The 24130-nt window shown below is 36.4% G+C and overlaps 1 protein-coding gene across 4 annotated transcripts in view; it reads left to right on the forward strand.

Moving 5' to 3' along the window:
- RICTOR (RPTOR independent companion of MTOR complex 2) overlaps positions 1-24130 on the forward strand; it is a 128043-nt gene that overhangs the window by 10157 nt on the left and 93756 nt on the right. For all 4 annotated transcript variants that reach the window (XM_032626312.1, XM_032626314.1, XM_032626313.1 and 1 more), the window contains exon 3: positions 22110-22207. In XM_032626312.1, coding sequence (XP_032482203.1) covers positions 22110-22207 — 98 coding nt within the window. The remainder of the gene's footprint in view (positions 1-22109; positions 22208-24130) is intronic.

The raw sequence follows: 24130 nt of genomic DNA on the forward strand, positions 1-24130 counted from the left end.
TTTCGTATGTCATGTAAGAATAATTCTTAACATAAGATTTTATAACTTTTCAATGAGTTAAAAAGTTATAATTTTAGATTATGTAGTCTTAAAAAAGTTTAAATCACTTTTTATTTTTAATAAACCTTAAAATAGACCTTTTCTCCTTTGTCACGGGAGAATTCAGTGTTGTGTGTTCATGTTTCAACATTGTTTTGAATATATAAGTGTATACTGTTTTACCTAGCGTAACGGAAGAAATTTTTCAAAATGCTGGTTAGTTTTCAAAAGGAAATAAAAAGATTAAGAGATTTGGATAAACTATGGCAGTTGCCTTTTGCTATGTTATTGTTTTTTGTAATAGTTATTTTGTTTTGTTAAAAAAGTTTAGATTTAATTTTTGAGTCCTAGGAAAAATTTTTTACTTATATCAGTGATTGTGTCTCTATTATAAAAGTACCACAGGAAGAAGTGTAACTATTTTTAAAGTAAGTAACAATATTACCACTAAATATTCACCGGGGGTACTTGAATATGAGTAGATTTGGGGCAGATGTGTGTGTATAAATATTATTTCTATTTTTAAGCATATATGGAAGCTACTTTAAAATTTTTTTTTTTACTTTTACTGTGCTGTAAAATACAAACTATATAACTGGACTTATTAACATTATATGGAAAATAGGGATAATTAGGTTGTGATTATGAGGAATTAAGGGGCCCTGCTGTCAGTAACATATACTAACTGTAGTGAATAAACTTGGTGATGATACATACTTTGAATTTTTATTGGTATCTTTTGGAGTGCTTGATTTTGCATCCTGGTTGTTTTCCAGATAGGTAATTGCTTCATAGCATAGTTCAAGGTAGGTGAGGTGTGACTCGACAAAGTTGTTATATATGTCTACAATATGGATAGTAGCATTATATGTATAAAGATAGATAGTAGGATACTAATATGGACAAAATAACATTTAATAACATGCACAGTCTAACACTGTAACTAAGGGCCTGAGCTTTGGAACCAGATAGATCTGGATTTGAATCTGGATTTGAATCTTGACCTTGCCTCTTAGAATTTTTTGACTCTGGACAAGCTGCCTTTTCTAATTTATTTATTTATTTATGTTATTTTTGGCTGTGTTGGGTCTTTGTTGCTGCATGCGGGCTTTCTTTAGTTGCGGTGAGCGGGGGCTACTCTTCGTTGCAGTGCGTGGGCTTCTCATTGCGGTGGCTTCTCTTGTTGCAGAGCACGGGCTCTGGGCACGCAGGCTTCAGTAGTTGTGGCACGCGGGCTCAGTAGCTGTGCCTTGTGGGCTCTAGAGCGCAGGCTCGGTAGTTGTGGCACACGGGCTTAGTTGCTCCGTGGCATGTGGGGGTCTTCTGTGACCAGGGCTCAAACCCATGTCCCCTGCATTGGCAGGTGGGTTCTCAACCCCTGCGCCACCAGGGAAGCCCAAGTTAAAGTTATTTTAATCCAAGTCTACTTATGTGTGTTAGGTATGTCATGATGTGTATGGATTTTTTTTTCATTTGGTTGGGCAGTGGATTTATATGAGTGGTTAGAGTTTGGAATAATTACACTAATTCCAGCTTAAAACATTTAAAATCATTTTCTGAATATCTCTGTTTTTTCCTCTTCAGCCTGACCTTTTAATGTTTTAGCCATGAAAACATCTAGATAGGTGAATTTTTTTCATAATGACTATTTAAAGAAAAATTATAGATAGTCAAATCACCGTAAAGAGTTCAAAGCTACCAGTTAGAAAGTTGGAAAAACTAGAATTCCAATCCGATAAAAGTTTTGTGTTGACCTAATTAAATTGGTGGAATGGTTACAGAAATTGGCTTAGTATTTCTGTGGAGAAAAAGGGAGGATGGTAAACAGTTCTTGGTCTTCACTGCAATAATCTCATGTGGAAGACATCATTAATAGTTTTAAAGTATCTTCGTTTGATTGTTTCTCCATCTTACCCTTGTTTTTTTCAATTTCTCTCATCAATTTGTATTTCTCTTATTCTATTTCTAGTCTTCTGGTGACTCTTCACATTTTTCTTTTCCCGTACTTGATAGTGTTTTATATTCCTTGATTTAAAATAAATTTTAATTGTCAAGTTTTTGTTTTTTTTTAATTAATTCTTCATTGAATTTTAGGTTTTTGTCTCTGAGTTGGTGATGCTTTGTTAGAAAAAGATTCCACTGCCCATCTCTTGGTATGCATATCCCGAAGAACTTAGAACTGAGTATTGCATAGGAAATTGATTAAATACTTGACAGCAACTTGGCAACATGTGCTTAGCATAGATGAGTAAAATAAAGAGCATTTTACTTATTTCAATATGCAAAAGCAAGAGTAAATATGAAAGTGAAACAAAAATATTCAACTATACTGAAGGTGAAGAAGTTTTGATGAAGTGCATTTTCTAAATGTTGGTAATTTTAAAGATATTAGTATTCACTCCATTTAAAATATTTTTATGCATCTACTCTTTGGAATTATGGAAAACAATGACTGGAATTCCCTGAAGGTGGGAACATTTAATAACCTTGGAATATCCTTGCTGATTCTGAGTCTAGACTGTTCAGTTCACTGAACAGATCTAAACAGAGTGTGGATTATTAGCTCCCAAAAGAATACTTGTTTTGGGACTTCCCTGGTGGTTCAGTGCTGAAGAATCCGCCTGCCAATACACGGGACACGGGTTTGAGCCCTGGTCTGGGAAGATCCCACATGCTGCGGAGCAACTAAGCCTGTGCACCACAACTACTGAGCATACGCTCTAGAGCCCGTGAGCCACAACTCCTGAGCCCGTGTGCTGCAAATACTGAAGCCCGTGCACCTGGAGCCCGTGCTGTGCAATAAGAGAAGCCACCACAATGAGAAGCCTGCACACTGCAACAAAGCATAGCCCCCATTCTCCACAACTAGAGAAAGCCCATGCGTAGCAGCGAAGACCCAACACAGCCAAAAAAAAGAAAGAAAGAATACTTGTTTTTAGTGGTGAATTTTGAGTGAGGGCTTGTTTGATTGTATTAGGAATGGTAAAATGCAGTAAATCTATATTTTGAACCATCTTTTTCAGGATTATATTAGTTATTGCTCTTGTTACCTACTGGGACATGCATTTTTTTTCCAAATTATTTTAAATGATTTTTTCCTAGCCTAGAGCTGAACTAGTGTGGTAATTTTTTGCTGTCTACTATGATCAGGACTTGGTCTAAAATGATATTTTGATTATCAGAACATTTCAAATTGTGTGAGGGATTTATCACATGATGTGTTGTTTTAGCAGGCAATCTAGAAATTACATACTTCGAAGTAAATGTTTTCCTTCTAAGCAGTCCTCTTGGAAGGGCATGTACTTGTTCTAGTGGTGATGTCACTGTTCAAAAACATTTTAAAAATTCTGCTTCTGAAGATTATTAAAGCTTAAAATTTAGACTTTTAAATTGGTATTTGGTTTGTCCTTTGGGATGAATTGGAGTTCAGGAAACGGTTAAATATAAGTTGGACTCAAATGTAGTGGGAATTCATTAACTCAGTGATTTATTCACTCATTAATTTGAAAAGAATTCATCGAGCATTTGCTGTATTTTAGCACTGTACTGGAATATGTGTGAGAAGATAATTTTTCTAAAAAATATACAACCACTATATGTGATGACTGCCATTATAATCTAGTCCCTGGCTTCCTCACAACCGTTGTCATTTCCTAACTCTTTTCCTTTTGTTCACTATATTTGGCAAAACAGCCTCCTTTTTATTCATTCCTACTCTTATTCTCTTTTTAGGGCCTTCGTACTTCTGTTACATTCTGTCTAGATTATGCTTCCCCTAATCTTGGGAGGCTTGCTCCCTCACTTTATTTAACTCTGTTCAAATATCACTTTATCAGAGAGGCCTTCTCTGATCACCTTATCTAAAGTAGCCCTCATCTGCATCACTTTCTATTCTTTTTTTTTTCTTTCCGTACGTGTGCCTCTCACTGTTGTGGCCTCTCCTGTTGCGGAGCACAGGCTCCGGATGCGCAGGCTCAGCGGCCATGGCTCACGGGCCTAGCCGCTCCGCGGCATGTGGGATCTTCCCGGACCGGGGCACGAACCCGTGTCCCCTGCATCAGCAGGCGGACTCTCTCAACCACTGCGCCACCAGGGAAGCCCACTTTCTATTCTTTTATATTGTTTTCTTCTGTAGCTCTTGTCACTGCTGCCAATTACAGTATCATTTGTCTGTCTCCCTGGAATGTAAGTTTTGTGAGGACAAGCACTTTGTGTTGTTCACCATTGTATCCCCAGAGCCTAGAAGAGCTCCAGCACATTATATGTGCTTGATAAGTCTTTATTGGCTGAATAAATGACCATCAAATTTGTGTTTAGCTTGAGGGCTCCAGGCCCATTTTTTCATGGCTTACTCAACATCTTAACAATGTAGTCATGTATTTCAAGCTTTCTGTGTTTCATACTTAACTAATTATCTTACTATTCTAAAAATCTTTCTATATTTTCCATTTGGGTTTTAAGAGAATTACTTTAATGGGGCCATGTCACCCAGGAGGACACCCAGGAGACATTCTAGCCTCATTCTTTGTCCTTATTCTACACATCAAATCTGTGACCAGATAATAATGATTTTATCTCTGAAATACTGGTAAAATCTTTTTTTCCATTTCTGTTGCCATGCCATTCTTGAGGCCTCATTTTCTTTCTTGGGTGATTGCATTGGCTTCATAACTACTATCCCTGTTCTAGTTCTATCCTTTCCCAATCTACTCTCTTCACTCTAGCCAGAAACACATTTTCTACAAAGTTAATCTTAATTTCCTCAGCTGGGTGGAATATCTTCCTTCTTTGGGCTTCTATAGTATATTGTATGTTACCTTTCTTGTAATATTGTAATAATTTGTTCACTCCTGCCTCCCTCAGTCATAGTTGACAAATATTTATTTACCTTAACTGTGTGCTGGGTACTGTTCTTTTGCTGGTGATTCAGTGGTGAAAAACATTGAATCTTTCCCCTGAGGAGTTTATGTTCTAGTAAGGAGAACACAGACAGTAAACAGGTGAACACAGAATTTTAAGTATGAATAAATGCTCTGAATAATGTAAAATTGGAGTATGTGAAAGAGAGTTGATAGGTGGTTAGGGGGTTGGTCAGAGAAAACTTCTCTGAGGCAGTGATATTTAGTTGATCCAGGACTAATGGGGAGGCACCAAGTGAAGAAGTAGGGGGAAAGTCTTCAACAAGTAGAAGGAACATAAAATATTGATCCAAAGGCCCAGAGATAGGAAAGAACCAGAGAAAGAAAGTGCTTGAGGAGAGGAAGAGTGGAGGATGTGAGACTAGAAGAGGTAGGCAAGAAATAGTATAGTTGAAGTATAAGTATTACATGAGAAAACTTGTTCAAAGACCCTAGTATAGTGTCTGGTAAGTGCTAGGGTGAAAACCCAGAAGGCAAATGTTATTAAATAAATAATAGTGATTTATCCATTCTTTTAATTATGGACATTTGGTTGTAGTTTTTTGCTCTTATAAACAATGATTTTATATATGGTCCTGTACATGAATCCTGGTACTCATACGTAAGTTACTCTAGGTTATATAACTTGGTGTAGAATTACTGCTTATATGAAAAAATATATGTATATCATAGTAGCAATATGTAAGAGTTGCTCTTGATCCATACTTTTGTCAACACTTGGGATTATCAGACTTTCATTAAAAATATTTTATTATGAAAAATTTCAAACATACACATACGCAGAGAAAAAAATGTAAGGAACCCTCATGTACGCCTTATCCTACTTCAACTATTGTAAACATATGGGGCAGTCTTACCTCATGTGTATATCTTCCTCCTCCCTTTGTGGATAATTTTAAAGCAAATCCTAGGCAAGTATTATTTAATTTGTAAATACATCAGTGTGTATTTCTAAGGGATAAGGACTTTTAAATATATAACTGTAATACTATTAGCACAACTAAGTAAATTAACAATGATTTCTTTATATCATCTAGTATTTAGTGTTCAAATTTTCCTGATTGTCTTACAGATATCATTTTGAGTCAGGATTCATACACAAGGTTCACACACTTTTAATTTAATTTTTTGAATATGTCTATCACATTGCTTCTCTTTCTGCATAATCTGTCTTTTCAGTCTGTAGTATTTCTTTTGCTTTGGTCTGAAACATCTTGAATAAAATGTGTTTAGATGGTTATTTGTCCTACTTTGAAATTCATTGGGCATCCTGATTCTAAGTATTTTTCATGTTTTTGAACAATTTTGAAAAATTCTCAATCTGACTTTTTGAGTAGTGCATCTCCTGCATTTTTTCTTGTTTAGGAATTCTTATTAAATGCATGTTAGACTTTCTCATTATCTTTCTTGTTTTTTAAATTTTTTCATGTATTTTGTCTCCTTTTTTCTTGGGGATCATGTTATAATACCTTCAGATGTATCTTTCAGTTCATTAGTTCTCCCCACAGCTGTGTTTATTCTGTTTATCCCCCCATTGAGTTTTTTAAATTTCAATCATGCTATTTTTATTTCAAGAAGTTCTGCTTGGATGTTTGTAAATTTTTTTTTTTTTTTTTTTTTTTTTTTTTTTTTTTATGCGTTACGCGGGCCTCTCACTGTTGTGGCCTCTCCCGTTGCGGAGGACAGGCTCCGGACGCGCAGGCTCAGCGGCCATGGCTCACGGGCCCAGCCGCTCCGCGGCATGTGGGATCTTCCCAGACCAGGGCACGAACCCGTGTCCCCTGCATCAGCAGGTGGACTCTCAACCACTGCGCCACCAGGGAAGCCCTGTTTGTAAATTTTTTTTTTTTTTTTTTTTTTTTTTTTGCTGTACGCGGGCCTCTCACTGCTGTGGTCTCTCCCATTGTGGAGCACAGGCTCCGGACGCGCAGGCTCAGCGGCCATGGTTCACGGGCCTAGCCGCTCTGCGGCATGTGGGATCTTCCCGGACTGGGGCACGAACCCATGTCCCCTGCATCGGCAGGCGGACTCTCAACCACTGCACCACCAGGGAAGCCCTGTTTGTAAATTTTGAATCATATTTTCAGTCCTTTCTTTCCTTTAAACCAGAAGCTTGCAAGTTATGGCCTGCAAATTTTGCAAGTAAGGCTTACAGATGCTGCATTTGTAAATAGTTTTATTGAGACATAGCTGTGCTCATTTAAGTATTGCCTACAGCTGCTTTGGTGCTACGGCTACTGAGTTTAGTTGCGAAAGAGACCTTATAGCTTTCAAAGCCTGAAATACTTAGTCTGACCCTTAATGGAACAAGTTTGCCAAACTCCCTGCTTTAGATATATAAAACATAATTATTTCATTGTTTGTATTATGTATGTGGTACTTCTAATATTTATAGTCTTTTAAGATTTTTTTGTTTGTTTCTGTTGATAGTGGCTTGTTTTCACGTTTCCTTCTGTGTTTGTGATTTTTGCTTGTGCACTTAAATTTTTTAGGTTACTCAGACTAAGGGTGGCTACCTAGTTGGGTGGGTGGGTGGGTGGGTGGGTTGAGGTGGTGGTTGATGGTTGAATTTGCTTCTGCTGCCCAGGAATATGGTATACCAATGGCTACTTTAAATTAAAATTCTCATTTTGAGATTTTTTTTTTTGGATCATGCAAAAGAATATATTCCAAAGACACCTGTGGTTGGCTTAGAATCTCAGGGAAGTCTCTTTTTATTTGTTTTGTTTTTGTTTTCAGCTTTACCCAGAGATACTTTTCTTTGTTCTCTGCCCCTTTTGCATGAGTGTTCTTCTCAGTGTATCAGACTTTATGGCTGATGAATTCCTTGTCTTGGGGTAAGCCCACACTCCTCAAGTCATGTACTTAAGCTCTACAGCAGTGGTCCTCAAGCTCTAGTCTTGTTTTCGAGGTCCCCACGACCTCAGTAATTTGCTAGGAAGACTCATTATGGCAAAAGGATGCAAAGCAAAATTAGCAAAGAGGAAAGGTACATTGGACGAAATCTCGGGGAATCCAGGCACAAGAGTCTTGTGTCTTCTCCCAGTGGGGTCACATAGGACATGCTTCATTCTCCCAGCAATGAATTGTGATAACATGTGAAATATTGTCCACCAGGGAGGTTTGTTAGAGACTCAGCCCCAGGGTTTTTATTGAGGACTTGAGAAATAGGCAGCCTCTGCCTGGCAGGTAACAAAATTCCAGACTAACAGAATGAAAGCAGACGTTTGGCAAAAACCATATTGTTTGCATAAATGGTTTAGGCCCAGTGAGCCACTCTTAAACCAGTTAGGGCTGTAGGAAACCTCTGCAAGTATTTTTCCGGATGTAAGCCAGTGACTGAACTGGTAAGCAGACATTTTTAAGGAAAAGCAGTTAGGCCTGTTAGGTTAACGTTTTCTGCATAAATGTACAAATGAAGCACCTGGGGATGTTGATTTAATGAAGAGTCAGATTGGGTAGGTATGGGAGGGCCCAAGAGTCTGCATTTCTAACATGCTGCCAGGTAGTACCCATGTCGGTAGTTCACAGATGTACTTTAGTAGCCAGGTAGTTGCCCTGAAGGCCAGAAGTCCTTCTTTCCAATAGTATTTTTATCATAAACACTAGGTCTTTATTCTGAATTGGTAGAAAAGTTTTTTGTTGGGGGTTAAATTCTCTGTGCTGACAAACAAGTTTTTTTTCCTGGAGTGATATGGTTTATTTCGTATTAAACTTTATCCAACTTGAATAAGGAGATCTAAATTTATACTTCAATATTGGCATATTTTGTGTCATTGGGAGAATGGAAAAAGTGACTTTCAATGACTTTGTTGTAGAAAAGAATGAAGGATCTGGACTGCTGGTAATATTAATTGTACAGACCCACAATCTCTTATCCACAACTTTGAAAAACCAAAAACTCTGAAAATGAAAGCTGTTTTTCAGAAATAATGTGACCTGACAAAACGTAACCTGACCTAAACTCATTTGGCAGCAAAACCTGACCACAATTTATATTATCTCAGTGTGTCTCCTCACATGTTCATCTAAAAAATATTATTGTATGTGAATATGTAATACTGCCCCAAACCTTGTTGGGATTGTTAAATCTGTGGTATATTACCTTTAAAATAAAAAAAAAATTTGAATTCCTAAACCTATCTAACCCCAGCATGTCCGATGAAGGATCATCTGAAGGTCGTATAGTAGAAGTATGGAAAGAATTATGTTTAAAAGCACTATCAGAATGCATAAATAAATATAAAAATATTAGCAGTTAGGGTGGATCATATTCAGACCTCCTGTTCATGCAAGATATAACCAAAGAAATGCATTATATTGTTATATTAATAATAGTTCAGAGCTTTTAAAGGTTAAAATTCAAACAGCATTTGTAAATTTACTTTTAGATTTTGATTATTGGTGTTAATGCAATTATTTATGCATGCCCAAGTGGAATGTACAGAAGAATAACAAGTAGTAAATTTGTAACTAGAGGACTTGTTTGCACTTGAATTACACAGATCAGTTGTATATTATGGCATTTTTGCACAGTTAAGATCACCATTGCCCAATGTTCATGAAAAAGCTTAATTTATCATGTGTTTCCCATATGCATGGGACTCCAGAGTAGTCAATATGTTTTTGTCTTGATAATTTTAGGTGAGGTCTTTGATGTATATAACCATAAAAACATAAACAATGCCAAATACGGCAATATCAGCAAGGCACTGATTCAGAACTTAGTAGTATTATAAAAATAAGATACTGTTGTGATATAGTCTGTAGAAGAGGTGCTGAAGATACATATGCTAAGATGTCTCAATGATATTTGTTGACTACCTGAATGTGATTTTCTAGTTCAGACAATATTACTATTGCCTAAAGAAGGAAATTTTGGAAAGCTTTTTTTTTTTCCCTTAAAGGATGAGTTAATTTGATCACAGGACATACTGAATTCGACGTAGACAGACCACCAAACATAAAAACAGAGATTTGTTTCTTTAATTGAAGATAAAATGTAGAATTGAAAATTTGAGGCATTGTATTGAATTTGTTAGAGTTATGGAGACAGTGGAAAGAGAAACCTGAGGGCAAATGATACAACTTTAGGTAATATTAAAGAGTATAAAATAGGAGGAGGGAATGCAGACCTTTGAGAGAAGTACACAAGGAACAGTGAAAAATAGGTATGAAGAAGACCAAGACAGTGAATTATAGCAACCAAGGGAGAGAAGGTGAATTTGGTTAGCATTGGCCAGTAGTTCTCTAATGGAAAAGTCAGGGAGTTTGAAAAGCTGAGAAAAAGCCTTTGTATTGGGTAAATAGTAAACTCGTAGAGAACAACTTTAGTGGAATGGTGGCCTAGATACCTGATGGGTAGAATTTAGAAGATGAGGTAAGAATTAATTAACTTGAGCTTCAGAGAGATTTGGTAGAAGAAAGGTGTAATGTCACTTCAAAAAATGGGAAACAGTGGGCAGAAGCATTTTTTTTTTAAAGGTGGGTAAAAACTAGTGAGAGACTTAGGTCAATGAGAAATAGTGAATAATTAAATGATGGAAGTACTGGAATTAGGCAGTAAGATGTAGAACCAAGAATACAAATGGAAAGGTTAGAAAATAACATTGTAATAGCATTTTTCAGATTTCTAACCCACACTCAAATTGTGTCTTGCAGCCAAAGTGTATTTGTACTCTTTGCTCCTTTATTAGTTTCTAAGAGGGAAGTCCTTAATTACATTCATAGAAGCCACCTGTCAGACAAGTGATCTGAACTATAGTCATGTTTCATAAAAAACGTGAAAGTAGCTGTACAAGCAAAATGTACAACTAACTTTGTAAATAAATCTAATAGGCTGGGTGTATATAACAATTAATTGCCTCAGCTTTTAGGCACAGCTGTTCAGTTCTTTTACAGCGTTCATTTACATAGTGAATTGTTTCAGAGAGAAACAGAATTTTTCTCTTACAATAAAAGATTTCTAATTAGGGGACTGTGGAAACCTAATGATTTAATAGATTAAGACATAGAAGTTTTAGCAGAACATCCAGTGATTGTAATCTTTATATAGTAATTGCTTTTAGTTATTTTTACTAACATTAGAAAATGTTCTAATTGCAGACAGTACTTTTCATACTGTTTTTCTGCAGAAAAATAGCATTAAAATAAATGCCATGACAAAGATTCTTTGAATCTTTTCTGTAGCCTGGCGAATGTCCTTTGTGTATTCTTTGTATATACTTGTGTATACTTTGTACGTGTGTACAAAGTAAAAGTGCTTTGTGAATTTGGTTACAGTTCTGTACTACAGTTATCTCTAAGCCCAAGCATTCTACTGATCTCTAATTTTATTGTGAAAAAGGGAAAGAGATGAACTCTAAGAAAGCACTTCATATTTTTTTTCCTAACAAGCAGCTCTTCTTCATTTTCCACCACAAACATCTAAGCCATCTTTACCAGGAAAATCTTTAAAAATTCACAAATTACTTACCATTTAAAAACAGATAATGATGGAATGATTAGAAGATTATTAGGTAAATAGTTAGGCTTTAGTTCTTTATCTAACTAGTACAACCTGGGGACATGATTTCTAGTGCTGGTATGAATGTAAATATCGATATAATGCTTGGAGGGAGGGGGTGTGTAGACAAAGATCAGGAAGGTGATTTTCTGAAGGTAAATGGCAGGCTCAAATTTCTACCTTTTCTAGACATTGTCATTTAAAATTTTTATATTTGACAAATTTGAATGGGTCATGGCAGTTACATTGCTAATTATATTAAATAGGTATGTTCTTACCTTAGAAGGTGAGATTCCTTTTCAAAGCAATAGAAAAACGTTACTTACGGTTAGGTTTTGGGGGAGTAAATTTGTTTTGGTCCTCAGAATTTGAAAAATAGATCCATTAAAGCAGTGTGATCTTTCTTATTTGCTCCTCTTTTATATACATCTCTTCTACAGTTATTGTTATTATAATCATAAGACAGTATTTCCATTGTAAATTCTTGTGTTTTAATATTCACAGTGTGACCTGGGGCATTCAATAAAATTTTTGCGGGGTGGTTACTGTGTGTCAGACATCATTCTAGGTATTAGGATGACACCATAATGGTGAACCAAAGCTGACTTATGGGGAGATAAATGTCAACCAATCATACAAGTAAATGTATAATTGCAAACTGGTGTGTACACTGAAGGTACATTCTCCTTTGAAAGGCAGAACAGTATAATGAGGTAGACTGTAGGGCGATTGCATTTTGGGGAGTGAGAAAGACTCTAGAGTCGGATTGGTTAGGTTCAAATCTTACTACCATGTCTGGTATTTGTGTGACTTCAGGAAAGTGAATTAATGTCTCTAAGACTCTTTTTAGCATGAGGAGGATAATAGCATCTACCTTCTATGGTTCGTATGGGGATTAAAACAGATTTTTCATGTAAAAATATTAGTACAGTATATTGTAGCATATAATGTACTAATAGTTATTATTTTTGTGTCTGGATATTATTTCACATTGTAATATATTCTTATTTGAAAATGATACAGAAGCATATTTCATAGAGTAGCTCTTATCTGTTCTTCAAAAGTTCAGATCAGATAAATCCAAAGAGATATCAGAATCTAGTTACATGACATTGTGGTAGTCTTTATAGCATGTTTCAAATTTCAGTGTGCATAAGAATGACTGGGGTGCCTCCTACAAATGGTACAAATGTGGGTTACTTTAAAGGCATATTGATTCTGGAATCAGTATTTCTTATAATTCATGTATTTCTTAGAAACACACGTTTGAAAACCACTGGTCTGTAAGTCTGTTTCCGATGCAGGCCAAATAGTCAATTATTTTGTCTCATCATTTTAAGGTATAACATGTAAGGTGTTTTTTGTTATTTTTGGTGTATATGCTTACTACAAATGGTAAAAAAAATTCCCCTAAATCTGTACTTGCTCTAGGATTACTTATTAGTAAACAGTGTCATACATCAGTATATCCAATCTAGAATCCTGGATTCATCCTTGATTCCTCCTCCTACCTTTCCTTCTAGCTCTAATCCATTACTGATGAAGTTTCTTACATGGAAGGTTTTTGTAACCTCTATTTAAACTTGACTTTCTTCTCCCCTACAGTCTTTCTAAAACACAGAGGTGATCATGCCATCCACTTGCATAAATGCCTTCCTTAATAATTATCCATTGCCCAAAGATGTCTAAATTTCTTAGTATATCTTATAAGGCCATTGGAATGAAGCTCCACTTTCCTATATTTCCTATCATCTTGTTTTCTTGGGAATATTGAATTTCTTGCCGTTCCTTGAGAAATACCATATTTTTTTCATGTTTACTTGTTTGTGTACATTCTGCTTTTTCCTGTTGTATATGCCTAGAAAACTTATTGCTTATAGTCAAGAATCAGTTCCCATGTCAATCCATCCCCAAATAACTGTCTCACTCTTTTGCTCAGTCTTTCTTACCCAGTGTTTATTGAGCACCCACCATGTGCCTGGCATTGTTTCCGGGCCGGGGATGCATGTGTGAACAAGACAGTTTTCCTGTCTTCACTTGTCATACAGTCTAAGTGAAGTCTCTATCAAAACACCCTCCTTTTTATCTTATTCCCATAGTATTACTATGAAGTGTTATATATACCTCTATTCCATTTAATTTGATCTCCAGGGCTGAGACCGTATCTTGTATTTATTAATATTCCTCACCTAAGCAGTTGGCACAGTATATGGCTTCTGGTGAGCCCTGAATGTACAGTTGAATAAAACTTAGGAATCTAAATATAAAGCTTACTCCCAGGATAGATCAAAACTATACATTGTAGGAGACATTGTACTTTCAGTTATATAAGTAATAAAATGGACTAAATACAATCTAGAGGGGAAACCTGTGTTCCCACTCTACTGTCCCCACTATATAATGTCATTGTTATTTTATTCTTTACAGAAAATATTTTAAGGAAAATTGGGAGGAATATTCTGTCATTTGAAACTTAAAAGTATTTTAAGCCATTTATTTTGTGATTTATTCAAAATAATGATTTGAAATAAAGGTTATAGACAGTATTCTAATTATTGATATTATATATCCATACAACTTTTAATTGAAGTTCTGTTCAAGTGAATTATTAACTATTTCCAGCTGACTTTATTTTTAATGTTTTATGCCTAGGTCAGACCTGGTCTGTATCTTACAGTTATATAATGACATGCTTGTAATAAGCAATTAAAGACATGGTTTGTTCATATAATTTTTAAATGATCACATCAGTGAACTGGTAGATGTCACTTGTTTAATTTATCCAGCCAAAGGTACAATGAGAAGCCTCAAGGAGGACATTTTCTGCCACCCCCATTACTGCTTTTATCTTTTTCCCTTGAAATCATTCAAAATGAGCAATTCTTTGGGATTATAGAAAAAAAGACATATTTTTGTAAAAATAGAAAGAGGAATGTATAAAATGAGGTAATTTTTAAATCCAAAATTGAAGTGGAGGAAAAGAGACCTGAACCCCTGGGTCACTGGGAAGACAATCTTAAAATGTTGCAGATCAGCGGAAGCTGCCTTTACCTCTTCTTACAAAATTGTATTGAGAAGAGTAGGATACTGGAACAGGAACCCAAACAAAACTGTTCTCTTCCAGCCTCTGGGAAAAGGAGATAGAGAAGAGATCTAGTTGTAAGAAAATTTTACAAACAGTCGTTGAATTTTAACTGTCTACTCTTATGGTGGTCATGTCATTTATAATACAACCTGGGATACTTTGGGGAGTGAAAGGAGGTGGTATTAATAATTACACTGGCACAATAGGTATAAGTTAGAACCTAGGCAGTTGAGATATGTGTTCTGTCATAACTGCTGCAATAGTGGTATGAAGAATGTATCAGAACATAAAGAAGGGAGCTTGTAGGTTAAGGAAAATCTTTACACATCTGAGTAAGACTTCTGAAGAGTGAGGATTTCCTCCAAATTGGGTAGGGAAACAAAGGGCATGCCAGGCTGAAGAAACCTAGTGCCATCTTGCTGTCTGTGTAGTCTTGCCTCTGTACGCATCATTCACTCTCAAGAGGTGCTTCATGTCCATCATTCTTCTAAAGTACCCCTACGAAAGTGTTCAGTTTTTAGTATAATAAACCTAACATTTAAGAAAGTTAGAAGGGCTTCCCTGGTGGCGCAGTGGTTGAGAGTCCGTCTGCCGATGCAGGGGACATGGGTTTGTGCCCCGGTCCAGGAGGATCCCACATGCCGTGGAGCGGCTCGGCCCGTGAGCCATGGCCGCTGAGCCCGCGTGTCCGGAGCCTGTGCTCCGCAACGGGAGAGGCCACAATAGTGAGAGGCCCACGTACCACACACACAAAAAAGTTATAACTAAACTGATTTACTTGCAGTAGTAATTGATAGGTTTTCCTTGCCTATCTCTACTACAGTATTGATATTTAAAATATACCAGTGATTAAAACGGTTATCTGCTACAGTTGCTTGAGAGGAAAAATTATTATTTTCAGTATGTGAGGGTAGATAATACTTGTTTTGCATTCCAGATTGTTAATCCAGAGCAAATCGATGAAAATTACAAAGGGACAGAGTTTGGCATCAGTATAAGAGACAATATTCGACTACTCTATCAAAGATGGAATAGGCTCTCTTAGGAAGTTTTGAGTTCCTCTGATTATAGGTAAAAGGAAGGCCCTTTTTCCAGGATGCTATCATTGGGATAGATCCTTTCCCTACTAAATTATATAACTCTTTGATATTAATAATTGTTAGAATTTCAGGAAATGTTAGAGAGTTTGAAGCGGTGCTTCCTCAACTTTTGGACCTGTGGGTAGTGGTGAGAAGGTGTACTCCCAGTGTCCTTGCTGGTAGAGGAGACAGATTTGCTGCTGGCTTTTACAGAGGTAATACCAACTGTAGTTATGCCATATACTTTTTTTTTTGCAGTACGCGGGCCTCTCACTGTTGTGGCCTCTCCCGTTGCGGAGCACAGGCTCCGGACGCACAGGCTCAGCGGCCATTGGTCACAGGCCCAGCCGCTCCGCGGCATGTGGCATCTTCCCGGACTGGGGCACGAACCTGTGTCCCCTGCATCGGCAGGCAGACTCTCAACCACTGCGCCACCAGGGAAGCCCTGCCATATACTTCTTTTTTTTTTTTTTCCTGCCATATACTTCTAATCCTTTATGTCTGCTCACAGTAATCATAGATAATATTAAATGTATAATTAAATACATATCCAATTTATGTAGTCGTGTTTAATTTTATTAAATTCTTATGCACCCAACTTTTCTAGCTTGTTGCTTATTAGCATTTGTTCATGTATATTCACAAATAAATCACAGAAAATATTGCTCAACTGTGCTCCCACTCCTAATTCCTCTGACATTTTCAAGAAGGCAAATAAGACAAGAAAAGTTTTACTTCAAAAATGAGCAGATCTTGGATCATAAAAGTAATGCACGGGACTTCCCTGGTGGCACAGTGGTTAAGAATCCGCCTGCCAATGCAGGGGACACAGGTTCAATCGCTAGTCTGGGAAGATCCCACATGCTGCGGAGCAACTAAGCCCGTGCGCCAGAACTACTGAGCCTGCACTCTAGAGCCCACAAGCCACAACTATTGAAGCCCGCATGCCTAGAGCCCGCGCTACGCAACGAGAAGCCACCGCAATGAGAAGCCTGCGCACTGCAACCAAGAGTAGCCCCTGCGTGCTGCAACTAGAGAAAGCCCATGCACAGCAACAGACCCAATGCAGCCAAAAATAAATAAATAAAATAAATTTATTAAAAAAATAAAAGTAATGCACTAAAACATGTAACCAAAATTCATTAATTTAGACACACTAATATGTGAATTAAGCATTTGCCTGGGCTAGCCACATAACTTTCACATGATTGATCCATAAAAATTGTTTTTGCTAAGCAAATAATAACTAATTTTAGTTATAGTTGCTACTATTTATTGAACATCTCTTCTGGGCTAGGCACTGTGCTAAGTAAGTTGCACCTAACACCTTGTAACAATGCCTTCTAGGTTAGGTAATTAGTATATTCACTATAGGTATGAGAAAATGGATGCCTGTCAGGTTTAGTGACTTAGTCTAAGGTTACATGGTTTGTAGGTGATTAAGCTAGATTTGAATCCAGTTCTTTTTTATTTCAGAGTTCTTTCTATTATTCCCAAATAGATGTATGCGAGTAGTTTTTGGTCATTAATTTACTATGTGTACTTAAAACTAACTTTATTTAAAAATCAATTTTATGTTGTATATTTTTTGACAGGTAAAGCTATTAATATGATTTATTGCAGTATGTTACAAAGCAGTATATATTGAAAACATTTTAAAATAAATGCATGTTTACTCACATATATACATAGACGTGTGTGCGTGTGCATATGTGCACATACATGGAGAATTAAGCTAAAGGGGGAAAGAATATATTTATGTATGTGTGTATATGTCTGTAGATGTATAGAGATATAGATGAAAGGTTTCTTTACTGTAGTTTTCTCTTGGTGGTTTTCTGTATGTATATATGTATCTATATATACATGTATGTGCTTATATAATATTAAATTGCTGGATATTGACTATAGTTATTCCATTACCTCCAGAAAGAGTCATTGGGAACACTCATAGGACTTACAAGTTACACAATAAGAGGAAAAGAGCAACTGTAATTTTAGCAGTTCTTTTGTGTTTTGCTTCCTTGCATTTGAATGGTTGGCCATCATAGCCAGCTAGCCACAACTTTTTTTTCTCTTTTTCCTAGCCACATCCCCCCCCCACACCCCCTGCTTTTTTCCCTTAATGCAGCTCTGGGCTAAACTACTGGGCTTCAGAGAAATCCTAGCGGATTATCTCATTTGTGCTTTATATCAATACTTCTCACGTAGCACAGTTTTGGAGAGGCTGAACTGGAAACATTAAGTGAGAATGGGAAGAAATAGAGAGAGGTAAACCTCTCCTTAAAGTCTCTCCCCGTCCCCGCCCCCAGCCAATAAAAAGCACACTGATCTCAGCTTGCTCATATAGTTTAAGTTCTGACTGTCTAGCATGGGAGTTGGCAATCTACAACTCATGAGGCCAGGTCTGTTTTACTGAAACATAGCGACATTCATTTACTTATGTATTTTCTACTATTGCTTTCTTGGTTACAACAGAAAAAGAGAGTTTATGGCATAAAATACTTACTGTCTGGGCCTTTTTTAATTAAAAAGTTTGTATACTCCTAATCTAGCATGTAGAAGAAACCAGGGACTTCTTATTTCATTACCAGGGGAACTTTACCCTAATATTTCAAGTTAGAGTTCCTCATAGGAACATTGTAGCACATGAGCATTACATAGTATTTCATGTCTAAAATGGCCCTGAATACTATTTTTGAATTGGTCTAGGAAGTAACATAGTTTCTGGGAGGAAACATGTTCTGTCTTTCAGGAAATATATTATGAAGAAACTTTGAAATTCTTCCATATTACAATTCTAGTTGGGTGTTCCTGGTAATTAATTATATAAAAGAGAAAGGGGTAAAGAGGGCAAAGAAGAAGAAAGGCTGATTCATTTTGATTTGGATTGACAACAACACCTGCATTGTATGTTAGGTTCATTATATGTCATTATTCATCAGGCAAAGATTTGACCCAATATTGGCTTCTCACAATCTGTCAATTTTCATATTGTGTGCATAGGGGTTTTTGTTGTTGTTGTTTATCAGTTTTCTTCCATTTGTATGTAAAGTCCAGTAAGGAACGATCTGTCTTGCTCGTTGATGTATTTTCCCAGTACCTAAAACAGTACCTGACCATATAGGTGGTTCAATTAATGTTTCTGAACGAATGAACTCAGACTCGAGATTTCATTTTTGTCACAAAATTGTGGCTTTTCAAAAATGTCTGCAATCAGTTTGTACTTAGAAAATAGGCAATAATTAGAAATATGCAAGCCTTTGTGAAGAATATATCTTCAGACTAATCATCTTAGCTATTAGCCCTATCACATTGCATAGTAGTAACTGTGTCCTTACGTTAGCGAAACTGTTTGATGCCTGACAATTTAATTATAAATTGATGTAAAATGGTTAGGTTATATATTTCCATTAGGAGGATTTCACACTGGCTTTATAGATCCTTAACTCTGGTTTTGCAAACTACTGTAGGTTCTGATTTACTGTAAGGGTTGTTATAAAAATTGTATTAAGTTCGCAAGTATAGTTAAATCATTTAAAAATCATTGGCTTACTCATAATTTTTCTTCCTCAATGTCTCCAAACAGATACCATTTATAACAAAAAGATATTACTGAGTACTAGCAGTGATCTATTCATGGTCCCTTGCAGTTTTTTTAATGAGCTCTGATCCCACCCAATGGTGAGCTGTTTTCATTCCATATTTAAGACAACCTAAAAGAGTCACTAATTTTAAAGTCATACGCTAAACCATTTAAAAGTAGATAGAATTTCATTGGAGTTTAAAAAAAATGCGAAATTTGTAGGAAATGCTCTGAAATCAAATGAATGATCTGAGTATGTAGTAATTTCAAAGTGATTGGCAATAACTGGGTTATGTAATATGCTTAGTGGTTTGACACTAGCCAATTTATGGTTGTCACGGCTTACACTGAGTATAATAGAATGGCGGAATGTAGGCAATACAAGGTAAATTTATAGAACAATGTGACCAGTTTCATTTGCTGAGGAAAAGACTGATTCAAAACAAATAGCCTCTTAGTTCTGTGTTAACATCTAAATATCTCAAAGGAAGGCATAATGGCTCTTAAACTAAAATACCCGTAATGTAACAGGTTCTTTTTCTTCTTTAGATTGTGCTTTTGTTTAAAGCAAATAGGATGCTGAATATATTAATAGAAAAATAGCTTCAGGAATATTGACACTCTATTCCAGGGGTTGGCAGACTACCAACCGCAGGGCAATTTCTGGCTTTGGCCTGTTTTTGTAAAACAAGTGAGCTAAGAATGGTTTTTACATTTTAAAAGCTTTTTTTTTTTCTTTCAGTATTTTTTTTTTTTGAAATAATCTCACACAGGTCATTAATCACTGCATAGTGCCGTGTTATATAGATGAGCCTTTTTTAAAAAAATTATTTATTTATACCTGCTGCATTGAGTCTTAGTTGCGGCACGTGGGATCTTCATCGCATGCAGGCTTCAGGCTTCCCTGTAGTTGTGGCGTGCGGGCTGTAGAGTCCGTGGGCTCTCTAGTTGTGGTGTGCGGGTTCTTCGTTGCGGTGCATGGTCTTCTATCTAGTTGCGGTGCACAGAGCTCTCTACTTGTGGTGCATGGGCTCTAGAGTGTGCAGGCTTAGTTGCCCTGTGGCATCTTAGTTCCCCAGGGAACCCAGGGACCAGGGATCGAACCCATGCCCCCTGCATTGGAAGGCGGATTCTTAACCACTAGACCACCAGGGAAGTCCCTCTTTCAGTATTTTAAAGATGTTGCTTCACTGTCTTCTCATTTGCCTGTTTTCCACGAGAAATTTGTCATTCTTAATCCTCTGTATGTAACTTGTCTTTTTTTATCTGGTGGCTTTTAAGACTTTTCTCTACCAGTGGTTTTGAGCAATTTGATTATGATGTGCCTTGGTCTAGTTTTGGTCCTGTTTCTTGTGCTTGGGGTTGATTGAGCTTCTTGGATTTATTGGCTTATTTTGATCAAATTTGGAAAGTTTTCATCTATTATTTCCTCAATTCTTCTATCGCCTAATTTTTTCCTTTGAGGACTCCAGTTACACATATTGTAATTGTGTTAGGCTGCTTGAAGTTCCGTAGTTCACTGATAGTCTTTTCGTTTATTTTTTGTTCCCTTTGTGTTACATTTTGGTTAGTTTTTATTGCTTTGTCTTCAAATTCACAATTCTTACTTTCTATAAAAACCGTTATGCTTTTATTCCCATCCAGTATATTTACATCTGAGACATTGTAGTTTTCATCTCCACAAATTCAGTTTGAGTGCTTTTTACACTTTTCATGACTCTCCCTAAGTTTTTGAACATACAGAATACAGTTATAAAAACTGTTTTAATGTCCTTTTCTGCTGATTCTAACAGTTCAGTTTTGGGTCATTTTCAGTTGATTAATTTTTCTGCTTACTATGAGTCATAGTATGACTTTGCTTCTTTGTATGTCTGATGATATTTGAATGCTAATCATTTTAAATGTTGCTTCATTAGGTGTTCCCTATTTTTTCTGTTCTTATGATTCTTCTTGAGCTTTGGTCTGAGACACATTTTAGTCACTTGGAAACAGTTTAATTCTTTCAAGTCTTGCTTTGGAGATTTGTTAGGTGGGATCAAAGAAATGTTTAGTCTATGTCTGATTGTTCCCCACCACGAAGCCAAGACTTTTCTGAATACTGTAACCAATGCCCCATGCACTATTAAGGTTTTCAATATGGACATTAGGAACAAGCACTGCTCCCTGCGCTGTGTGAGCACAAGGTACTCATCCCTTTAATTCTTTCGAGTGGTAATTTCCTCACAAACATGCACCAATCATTGCTATATTGACTACATAAGGGATCCCTTTGCAGATGTCCAGTGTTCTCTCTCTGTGCAGTGCTCTCTTCTGTAACACTTTTTGGTCTACTGGGACTCTGAGCTCTGTCTCTTCAACTCAGACAGTTTGTCTGGGTTTCTCCTCTCAGCACCAAGGCCTGGAAACTCTAAAGACAGTAAGCTGGGGCAGTTGTAGAGCATGCTTGTTTATTTCTCATTTCTCAGGGATTATTTTTCTTTACTTCTTGATGTCCAGTGTCTTGAACTATCATTTTATATGTTTTGTTCAGTTTTTTGGTTGATTCAAATAGGACAGTATTTTTGGTGCCTGTTACTATTGTGTCAGTACATTGTGGCCAGAAGTGAAAATTGTGCTTGGGGTTGGGGTTGAAATTTAAGAATGAGTGGTTGAATAATTCCAGGTGATGATACACAGAGTTGCACCATAGGTATAAGTGGAGTAGAGATGTGAAGGTCATTCAGTGAGTCATCCACATGGACTTTGAAGTCTCCTAAGTAGATAGATTTCAGAGAGAGTGTAAGACTTTAAAGAAGCCAAGAGCCAAAGTTGTGAAGTTTTAATACTACACGGTTTGTGTGTTTGGTTAAGAAAATACTCTTTTAAAATTATGTTAAATTTCTTTTGTCTGTTCTAGAACCTTCTGATAACTTAAGGGAGATTCTCCAAAATGTGGCCAAATTGCAAGGAGTATCAAATATGAGAAAGCTAGGCCATCTGAATAACTTTACTAAGGTAAGTAACTTCATTCTTTGTATTACCATCTTAAATTCTTTTTTCCTTATTGTACTTTTTAGATGCTTCTTAACCACCATTAACAAGAAATTCTTGAGTATTCCTTCAGTATTAGTGCTTTCCTCTGCTGCTTCTCATGGATTTTTGTCATATGTTTTTAAATTTAAAAGTATATTTGAATAATGGGAAGCACTATATACTTGTTGTAAAAAATTTGGTAGGTTCAGAAGCGAATAAAGTAAAAAAAAACACTGAGAAGTCCATAATTCAATCTCCACTATTATTCACAGAATGATGTATTTCTTTTGCCTTTTTATATTCATTTTTATGTGATACTATAGGATAAATATGTTTGTACATAAGTATGTGTGTGTTGCTTTTCATAGGTGTAATAATTTCCAGAGAAGTATTACAACTTCCTCTCTCTTTCCCTAATACTCTATTCCCATTATCTGGATCTCAATTAGAGCTCAAGATAAACGTAGGGGCCCTTGTCCCAGATAAATATTGACTTGATCTCTGTTAGCAGCCAAGAATTCCCAAGTTTGATAGATGGATTGGTGTGCTTTTGAGCCTGGTAATGCTGGACAGCCAACTCTTGGAAACACTAAAATGCCGTTATTTGAGGTGATGCCATAAATAGAGAGCAAAATGCCTTCTTTGGGAAAATTTTTTTCCCTCTTTAGTTTACTAAATATAAACTGTTATACATTTTTTTTTATTTTTTTATAATTTTTGTTGAAGTAGAGTTGATTTATAATGTCATGTTTCAGGTGTGCAGCACAGTGGTTCAGATTACATATATATATGCATACACATATACATGTATTCTTTTTCAGATTCTTTTCCCTTATAGGCTATTACAAAATACTGAGTATAGTTCCCTGTTGTACATTTTAAATGTAGGAATAATTGTTTGTTATAACCCCTTACTACTCAAAGTGTGATCCATATACCAGCAGCATTGGTGTTACCTTGGAGCTTGTTTGATATGTACAGTTTTTGACCCCACCCCAGACCTACTGAGCGAGAATCTACATTTTAATGAATATCTCAAGTGAATTTGGGTGTACATTAAAGTTTGAGCGGCACTGTTTTAATCCTTCCAAAATGTTTAATTCTCTGCTACCTGGTAGTTAGACTGTGGCTTGGATTTGATTTTATTTCATAGAAATAGAAGGGGATAAGAATATAGTCACTATGTAACCAAGTTGTTTTTTTCAGTATGGTGTTGTGTGATAAATATTTACAAAATAGATTAGTTTTTTTTCTTTTCATAGTTAGGGAAACATAGATATGCATTTATTTTTTCTTAGTGAAACTTGGAAATATTCTGGCATTTTATTTTTATATAACAGATGAGAAAATTATTTTGTATGAGGGATGACAAAGTGATTTTTTTAAAAACAACTTTCAAAAACACTGAATGAGTGCTTGTGAAGGGGTTTTCAAAAATATCCCTGTGACGCAGACCTACTAGAGAGTGGACTTGAGGATACAGGGAGGGGGAAGGGGAAGCTGTGACAAAGTGGGAGAGTGCCATGGACATATATACACTACCAAACGTAAAATAGATAGCTAGTGGGAAGCAGCCTCATAGCACAGGGAGATCAGCTCGGTGGTTTGTGACCACCTAGAGGGGTGGAATAGGGAGGGTGGGAGGGAGGGAGACGCAAGAGGGAAGAGATATGGGAACACATGTATATGTATAACTGATTCACTTTGTTATAAAGCAGAAACTAACACCATTGTAAAGAAATTATACTCCAATAAAGATGTTTAAAAATATATCCCTGTGTATATTTTCATTTTTATCCATGTAATGAAAGTCTTCAAATACATTTCTTCAGTGTGCTAGTCAGATAATACCAAGTTTTTAAGACCTAGAGTCGTTCCACAGTTGCAAATGGCATCTCCTGGTTT

This window comes from Phocoena sinus, chromosome 3 (genome assembly GCF_008692025.1).
Source record: "Phocoena sinus isolate mPhoSin1 chromosome 3, mPhoSin1.pri, whole genome shotgun sequence".
NCBI classification, from domain to species: Eukaryota; Metazoa; Chordata; class Mammalia; order Artiodactyla; family Phocoenidae; genus Phocoena; species Phocoena sinus.